This window comes from Trichechus manatus, unplaced genomic scaffold, assembly GCF_000243295.1.
Source record: "Trichechus manatus latirostris isolate Lorelei unplaced genomic scaffold, TriManLat1.0 scaffold00007, whole genome shotgun sequence".
Lineage (NCBI taxonomy): Eukaryota > Metazoa > Chordata > Mammalia > Sirenia > Trichechidae > Trichechus > Trichechus manatus.
In genome coordinates this window covers 2,108,459-2,117,449 of record NW_004443943.1, presented here as the reverse complement: position 1 = coordinate 2,117,449, position 8,991 = coordinate 2,108,459, and the positions used below count along the sequence as shown (strand labels likewise).

The following is an 8,991-nucleotide window of genomic DNA, read 5'->3' as shown; positions in this document are numbered from 1 at the left end:
ATAGAGTTTACAACACATAGGGAAATCACATCAGATGATAAAATGGTAGACAGTCATACAATGCTGGGAATCATGACCTAGCCAAGTTGACAGATATTTTTGGAGGACACAGTTCAACCCATGACAATCATCTTCTTCATATCCCTTCTTTCATCCACCCCGGTTCACTTCCTCTTTCCTCTTCGTTCTTTTTCTCATTAGCACCTCCAGTGAAATTTCTAGATTGACTTCTAAGTTGCTTCTTTCTAAGGTGCTTTCTAGCTTTAAGATTCTTCTGTGCTCTAGAAAAAAATTCCTTCCCTTCATATTTAGTGCCTTTTCTGAAATAATGTTTTGGCATCTGTGTCTTTCCCTTCATCCCCTTGAGCATTTATGCTCATTTTCACCTGGCTGATTTCTAAAAATGTAATATGCTTACTTAGATATTTTATCCATATGCTCTGAAAAATGCTGTCGAATTAGGCACAAAGTGACCTAATATCCCATCTGCCACAATCTCTCACAGAACTGCTCGAATGGAAGGTCATGAAACAGCTTGGGTAATCTTATTTTAAGCGTTAACATTTATTTCCTGCAGGTTGCTAGGTTAGGACTACCAGTAATTCGTTTAACTCATATTTATTGGGGGCATAGCGCTTATTGTGTGCTGAGGAAACATCTGTGAACAAGAGAGATGAGGTCCCAGCTCTCACAGACCTTACACTCCAGTAAGGAGGAGAATACAATAAATAAGTAAACAAATACAGAAGATAATTTCAAATAGTGCTAACTACTATAAAGAGAAGAAAAAATAAGATGGTGTGTTTGAGATTCCCAGGGTAGGGGACTACTTTAGAGTTAACCTGTTGCCCCCCAAGTCGATTCTGACTCATAGTGACCCCATGTGACAGAGTAGAACTGCCCCATAGGGTTTCATAGGCTGTAATCTTTACAAGAGCAGATCACCAGGTCTTTCTCCCACAGAGCTGCTGCGCGGGTTCCAGTGGCCAACTTTTTGGGTTAGCAGCTGCGTGCTTAACCGATGTTCCTTATAGTGACCCTAAAACAAAACAAAACCAAACCTGTTGCCTTCAAGTTGATTCTGACTCATAGCAATCCTGTCAGACCAAGTAGAACTGCCCTGTAGGGTTTCTGAGGAGCAGCTGGTGGATTCGAACTGCCATCCTTTTGGTTAGCAGCCAAACGCATAATCACTGTATCACCAGAGCCCTTTGTGGCCAGGAAAAGTTTTGTTCAGGAGTTAACATTTCACTTGTGACCTGAATGACCAGAAGAAGGCAGACCTGTGAAACTTTTGAAGTGGATCATTCTAGGCAAAGGAATAGCAAGTGTGTTAGGAGGGGACAAGCTTGGTGTGTGTGAGTGGTCTTAAATGAAGTCAGAGAGCTGGGAAAGATCTAGATCATGCCAGGCCTTACAGGTCACGTAAGGAGTTTAGATCTATTCCAAAGTGCACGGGGAAGCCATTGGAAGGTTTTAACCAGGAGGTGATCTATGATTTAGCAAGATCACTCTGGCTGCTCTGTGGGGGAATTGACTAGAGAAGCACAAGAATGAGAGACCATTTAGAAGGCTATTGTCATATGGCAGATAAGAGGTTGGCAGCTTGGATAAGGTGGAAGTGGAGAGAAGTGATGGGTATTGGATCTATTCTGTGGGTAGAACTGACAAGACCAATTGGCCTTGCTGAAGGATTAGATCTGGTGGGAGAGGGAAGGAGAGGAATTAAGAATGAACCCAAGGTTTTGGTCTGAACAACTGGGTGTACATTGCTGTTATTTCCAAAAAGCAGATGTTGGAGGAGGGCTAGGTGTGCAGTTCCAAGCCTGTAATAACCTAAAATGCCATGTTTGTGCTTCAGAAGTACTCAGGTTGGTTCTCAGTATAAGATCATTTATCCTTTTCCAACCGGGAGCCCTGATCAAGGGATCTCTTGATCCTCATCTTAACGCCCTTTTCTCTCTAGACGAGAAGAAAAGTAGCTGTACTAGGAGAAGCGGAGGTGGGTAGACGGGTTAAGTGGGGATGAGCTTTTCCCTCTGTGAAAGGCAAGGCTGGGGGCGGGGGGTGGCCAGGAGAAGTGATGGCTACTTGTGTAGCTAAGGAAGACATGAAATCCTGTGCTGGCTGTCATGACAGACACTGGCTCCACTTCCAGACCTCATAGTTTATTGGTTTATTGGAGAACTTCTAAACCAGTTGTCAGTTCCACTTACTGTGCACACACTTTCTTGTCCTTGTATAACAAACACATACTTTTTACCCAGTACAGAGTGAAGGCATGTTCAGGCTTGGAGTCTGCTAACTTGGGTTGCAAGCCCAGCCTTGACACTGGTAGAGCATTGAGGCTTCAAGGCAGTTATTAAACTTTTCTGACTCAGTTTCTGTATCTGTAAAGTGGAGATAATAATGCTTAACTCATAGGATTGTTTTGAGGGTTAATTGGGGCTGTATATGGTATGGGCTTAACCCAGTGTGTGACGTTCAGACATGCAGAATTTATGGTGCCTATATAATGTGTATATGTGAGGTTCATGGCCGTCTTAACCCATCTTTATTCATGCATTTCTCTTCCTGTAAGACATAGTAAATTGCTCAAATTTCCTGAGGTCCCAGCATAGTCCCTTATTGATACTCATAGGCCCTAAGTTTGTGTTTCTTAAGCTTTTTTGGAGTCAGGACTCCTTTGAGCATTTGATGACACTTTTGCCCCCCCGCCGCCCCACCACACACACTTAATTTTGCATCAAATTACAAAGGGTATTATGTAAATACATGCAACAGCTCATCAAACTGTATACTTACCATGAATACAGTGAAGTGAGCACTTTGTTATACCTCAATAATAAAAAAAGGAAAAACCCTGTACATTTTTACACTTTATATATCCACTAAAGTCCGTTCAAAAAGCCCAGCTCAGGAGCATGAAAGAGGGAATTGCTGTTGCCCACCGGTCCTCCAGAAGACACCAGCTGTCCTACCTTCATTGTACATTGTGTAACCTCAGCACCCCCATGCCAGAATGCTGCTTTTTTCTGTTCACAATTTGCTAATCTCATGCCAAACCCAGCCCGCATGAGCAAGGTCAAAAATAATGTCGACTTCAGATTGTATAAAAAGGCAAAAAGCAAGAATCCCATCTTGCCTTCTTGGGGGTCCTCGGAAATCTGTTTAAGAAACCTTCTTTCTGTTGTGCTGTTGACTAGAGCTCAAGCTGCAGACAGGAACTGGGGCAGTGAGCCTGTGAGGCTGAGCTTGGTTTTCTAGACTATTTTAGTATAGTGGGGATACATGTCTTGGCCAAACTGGGCCCGAACACCAAAGTGGCTCTTTCTGCACGTTTCCTTTGTCATCCACTTCTTCCGTCTCTCTTCCAACTAACGTGACACCACTTCTTTTAGTGAAGGCTACATGTGGGAGAGCAGAAACTGAAGGCTGGGGATACCCTGGACTTTGCCCATAAACTGGGTGGTGACAGCTGGATCACAAAACGATAATTATCAATTTATGCTGCAAATGAAGTCATTCTGAGCCCAGCCACAAAAGTGCATGCAGGTATTCCATTGCATGATCTATTAGGGGTGGAAAATAATCGCAATGATAGATGGCCTCAGGGACAGTTGTGGAGTTGGTCTTCATACGCTGTCATTGTAGAAATGGTGTATTCTGGGCAATAAACATTTTATGCCAATTTTCCTCTTAGTTGATACACTCTGACCAGCCACAGCTGTAGTGAATTAGCTACAAATGCAGTCTGAATCCATCAGGAAATAAAGGCACATCATTCCAGTTTGTACAAATATGTTTCTTCAAATGTTACTCTGTTGGGAAGCTGTTTGACTTTCTGCAGTTGTTGAGATCTGCTGACGTTGGCTTTTCGGGAAACGCAGAGCATGTATACACAGAGCCTCCCTGAGTAAGCAGAGGCTGGGCAGAGATGTTCTTGTCCCCCGATGTGTGATGGGATGGCACCATGGGTAATGCCACAGATACCACTCACTGACTTCCTTAATGCAAATACAATTTCTTAAAAACATAAGCAAAAAAAGATCTTCAAAACTGAATCCAGCCTTCTCGTGATGTGATTTTTTTTTTCTTATTTGTTTTCCTTCAGCTTACGGATATCTCCTCAAATAGGAAACCCAAATGCCTGTAGGTATTCCTGTTTATACTTGGGCCATTTAATAATGCTAGTATAATATGTTTTCATATTGCATTTTACATAATATAATATAAATGCATTTGAGAAGCTCAGGTTAAAATTTACCTGCATGCATACTTAATTTGTAAAATGTTGACATGACTTTTAATTCTACTAATACTCTATTAGTATATGGCATTATGATAGTATTATAAGAGTATTTTTATAGTATTTAGTATAACTCTTTTATTCAGATTTTCTTGTTAGTTGCCGTCGACTTGATTCGACTCAGGGTGACTCCAAGTAAGCAGAGTAGAGCTTCTCCATCGGGGTTTCAGGGCTGTGACCTTTTGGAAGCAGATCTCCAGGCCTGTCTTCCAAGGAACCTCTGGGTGGGTTTGAACCGCCAACCTGTCGGCTAGTAGCCGAGCACTTAACACACTTAACTGTTTGTACCACCCAGGAACTCTCTAGAGTGGTCATAATAGCTCTATAGTACTATTAATGTAGTATGCTTACTACATTTGATAGAGATATACGAATATTTCTGTCATAAATCATAAACCCTATAATATCATACTGTGGGTTTGTTTGAGTCCCCTGCTACTCATTTAAAGGGTCAGGAGATAGGAGTTCTGGTCCCATCTTCTCCATAGTTGAACTGCATGTATTATTCTGGGCAGTCTTTTAAAATTTCTGGGCCTCGGTTTCTTTACCGGTAAAACAGAACTCGTACTATCTCCTTGGGAATTTAGTATCATGAGATCATTTCATGAAGGCCTCTGGAAGTTTTGGAAGAAAAATTCCAATATATATTATTTGTTTAACTGCTAGCGTTATCACCACTGTAACATGCAGGAGTGATTGTGCCATGAGCAGTTACTGTTCTTCTATGGTTTTAAAGAAATCTTTCTTTCTGTTCACCTCCCCACCTCCCAACCATCTGTAGAAGCCGAGGGCACGCACATTCTGTGTGTAACCACTCTGATCTCAAGATCCATTTCCACCCAAAGGGAAGAAACTACCTGAAAAAAGCCAAGGATGACAGAGCCAGCATGCAGCCTGCCAAGTCCATCCATGAACAAGCTGAGTCCTCAAGAGAACTCTGCAGACCACCGAAGAAAGGGGAGCCCCTGGGTTTTAGCCGGAAAGGCAACATCAGGCCCAAAATGGCTAAAAAAAAACCAACAGCAATTGTGAACATCATCTAAAAGGGTGGGTGGCTCTGAATCACCATTGCTGGGCTTTGGGGAATGTTGTTCCAGGGGCCAATAATAATGTCCTTTTGGACACATCCCATAGTAAGACATATTGGAAAAGCAACAGGGCATAATACGTTTATCTTGTATCCATACAAGAACTTTGATTAACCAGAATTTAACAAGCCAGAATTTCAGTGAAGCATATTTGGTACAGACCTCTTTTAGAAGCAAGAGGCAAATTACAGAAAGAATAAAAAAATTAAGCAATCTTACTCCAAGGTTTGCGTAAAACAAAGCTCCAACTTCTAAAATAATTAGCCTAGTCTCCAGTCATTTCTGCATATGGGGTTCTGTGCAAATCCAGAAATCCAAATCCATTGCTGGATGGTCGATTCTGACTCATAGTGATCCTATAGGACAGAGTAGAACTGCCCCGTAGGGTTTCCAAGGAGCACATGGTGGATTCAAACTGCTGACCTTTTGGTTAGCAGCCGGAGCGCTTAACCACTATGCCGCCAGGGTTTCTGAGGTTCTGTGCAGTGGTCATTAATTCTCAGACCCAGGGCCACACAAGAAATCAGGCACCAGGAGAAAATTCATCAGTGGCCACTGTTCTCTAAATTGTGAAGCGAGAAATGGGAATGTAAAGTTCTGTCAATAGCTGTAAAATGAAAATATTTTTGTTTGCTTTTAACCTTCCCCTCAGTGAATTTGAAAGCCCCCCACATCAGGATTCCTGTTTCCCCCAAGTATTCTGGTGTAATCAACGTTCCAATGTTTGAAGTGCTCAAGAGGCTTGTCCAGGCTGACTTCAGTTTTTCTCATTTCAAAGGCCCATTTTTCAGTTTATTTGATGTAGGATTTTTGTTTCCCTAAGATGCATGTTTTTTCAGACTTCAGTCCATCTCTGCTTTTTCCTTTGGCTGAGAATTCTGTACCCTCAGACCGTAGTGCCAGCCTGCATCTTACACACTGCTTCTGTTGCCATGCTTGGGGAAGGCAGTACAGCCCTTCTGGTCCCACTCCTCCTTGGCGCGGCGTCGGAGTGGTTGGAATGCCAGCGAACCGCACATTCAGTACACTGGGAGCCCTTCTGGAAGCCCTGCAGATGCTGCCCAGCCCTTCTCACAGCCTGGCTCCCCTCGCGCTGTTGGCGGCCTCTCTCTCTGAGCTGTGGGCATGACCTTCTCTTCGCTGGCCTAACTTTTCCACCAGGCAGCGTGCTTCACCTTCTGCTGCTTCGCTGCCATTTTATGACTAAAATATACGTTCTTAACCTTTTAACCAAGAACCTGAAATGTTCACTGTAGACTGCTTTCTAAAGTAATTTCTGAAACAAACAGTGCATGTGGGATCCAGAATCTGAGGCTGTCCTCCCCTCCCTCTCTTAAAATGGCTTTTGTTTCCACAAAGCATTGTTAGGAACCTCCTGAAGTAAGATTTTCTTCCAGAATGAATTTCCATGTTCCTTTTTTTTTTTTTAATTAGCAGTATCATCAGGTCTCATGCACAGTTTACAAGTGCTGACATCCTTCTGGAAACAAGAATAATTTTGTCCACAAATATATGCATACATATATGTATGTAACATACATAAAATACATATATGTCAGGTATATTAGTAATTTGTTTTTAAATACTCATGAAAAAGGTGTGTGTTTGTGGTGGGTGGATTTTAAACTATATATGTTAGTTCATGTAAATTGCATTCTCATTTTAAATATTAACACTAACCTAATTAACATTAGTAGAATTATGATTATTGCAATAAGCATCAGACTAGCAGTGTATTAAAAATAGGTAATAAAGCAGTTAATTAAAATGTCAGTAAATCAGAAGGTGTAACTTATACAAACACTTTGGGAACCTCTCCTAGTGACAATGTTGATTTCTTGAATCTTTTCTTTGACTTTTGGCTGATGGGGGTGGAACATTCACGTGATATATAGGCAGCTATCAAGAGGGGAAAAAGCATTGCTGTTAATATCACTGTTGAGGCTAACATGGTAAAAATTCGAATGTAAAAGCTATTTATTTGGAGAATTATCCTACTCCAGAGACGATTTATTATTGATGTTTATACCATGATCACACTTTAGTCCTTCACACATGAGAAAAACAAAAAACACTCTGTTAGTTGTATTGCATGCTCTTTGTCCTGTAACGTGTGTGCAATGACAACAACTTGGTTTTGAAGATGGTATAGCCAGATTTTTTGTTCGTTTGTTTTATTTAATCTTACTTAAACATTTTCAAATTTTTTAAAAAACATGCCTGGAGGGCAAGACAGGCCTCTTCTACAGTGGTACCCAGTGACCTCCAGAAAGCACCGTCATGTCATATCTACTCTATACATATTACACAAGACAAATGATTTTTTTGAGATTTATTTATTATATTTAAAAAAATTTAATGCTGCAACTAAATTCTGATCCACATAAAAGGAAACATGTCATGTATGTTGTGCTTCTTTAAAGACATGGATTTAGAACTGAAATACAGGAGCTGGCTCACTCTACGGGATACTCCACATACATGGCCGTGACCCGAGCCAGGTGCCATGTCCCACTGTGTGTCTTATTTCTAAATGTTTTTCTTTGTCCACAAGGGTGGTAGACTTTAGAGTTAAGGAAGTTGCTTTTTTGAAGAAATCACCAAAGTTTCTGGGAAAACAAGTTGAAAGTTAAACTGAAGAATGGATCTAATTTTATTATTTGTTTTATAGGGAAGAAATCTTCGTTTGAACTTCCTTTGCCCTTCTCCCCCAAAGCTAGGTTACAGATTCTTAATGGCAAAGTTCAGATTGCTTAGAGTCTGTTTTCCAGTATTCTGCAGGGCCAGTCAGTTGTACAAAAGTTGGACATTCTGTTCCCAGAATTTAAACAAGTTTTTAGACTATGAAATATTCTAATAATAAAGCTATATTTCTGACTAATGTGTTGCCTGTTTTTTCTAGTTGAAGTGTTTATGGGGAGTCAGGTATGTTGGTCCAAGAACCAAATGGTCCTTCTTGAATACACTGTTCATTTTGCATATAATCACCATGATCTGGTACACCTGTAAGCTTCTTTGAAAACTTAGCGTGATCATTTTTGTTTGTCATAACGCCTGTATCTATAAGTTCTTTTTGCATATGCTCGCACTGTGAAGTCCTCATTAAAAGCCCATTTGGCAGTTTTTGCCCATGTTCCTCCACAGCCATGAGTAATTTTCCTACACTGTGTATTTAAACTTGTCAACTCCGAAAAAAGACTATGAGCAATTTCATAGTATATATTCCAACTTATGTGTGCTATATATCCTAGTCATTGTGAGGCCCAGGGAGCCTCACACAAGTGCATCGCTGGTAGAAGTACACAGCCATCAGTCTTTTAAGTCCCATGGAATCAGGAAAATGTAGGGAACTCCATTTGTTCAGGAGCTGTTGGAACTATTGAGAAGATGATCTTGGACTGCTCTTAAGCTTACTTCTGTTAGGGTTAATGGGTTTACCAAGTGATAATATTTTTTAGAAATAGCTATGATATTCTCAATTATTTTTGTGCATTAGAAAACAAATCCCAGGATCTTGATTCTGCTTAGTCTGGGTCCTTGAAAAAGGAATTCCAGAAATGGCATATAGGATCCCAAACACAAGCCTTGGAGCAA

At 40.9% G+C, this 8,991-nt stretch overlaps 1 protein-coding gene across 2 annotated transcripts in view; it reads left to right on the top strand.

Annotated features, from left to right (window-relative positions):
* Nucleotides 1–6,829, top strand: part of ZNF365 (zinc finger protein 365) — a 25,993-nt gene extending 19,164 nt beyond the window's left edge. Inside the window, exons 4-5 of one of the 2 annotated variants that reach the window (XM_004369854.3) lie at nucleotides 4,115–4,152; nucleotides 5,091–6,829. In XM_004369854.3, the coding sequence (XP_004369911.1) occupies nucleotides 4,115–4,152; nucleotides 5,091–5,352 (300 nt within the window). In that variant the 3' untranslated portion in view covers nucleotides 5,353–6,829. The remainder of the gene's footprint in view (nucleotides 1–4,114; nucleotides 4,153–5,090) is intronic. The other variant, XM_023739224.1, reaches the window with a different exon arrangement.
* Nucleotides 6,830–8,991: the final 2,162 nt, after the last annotated feature.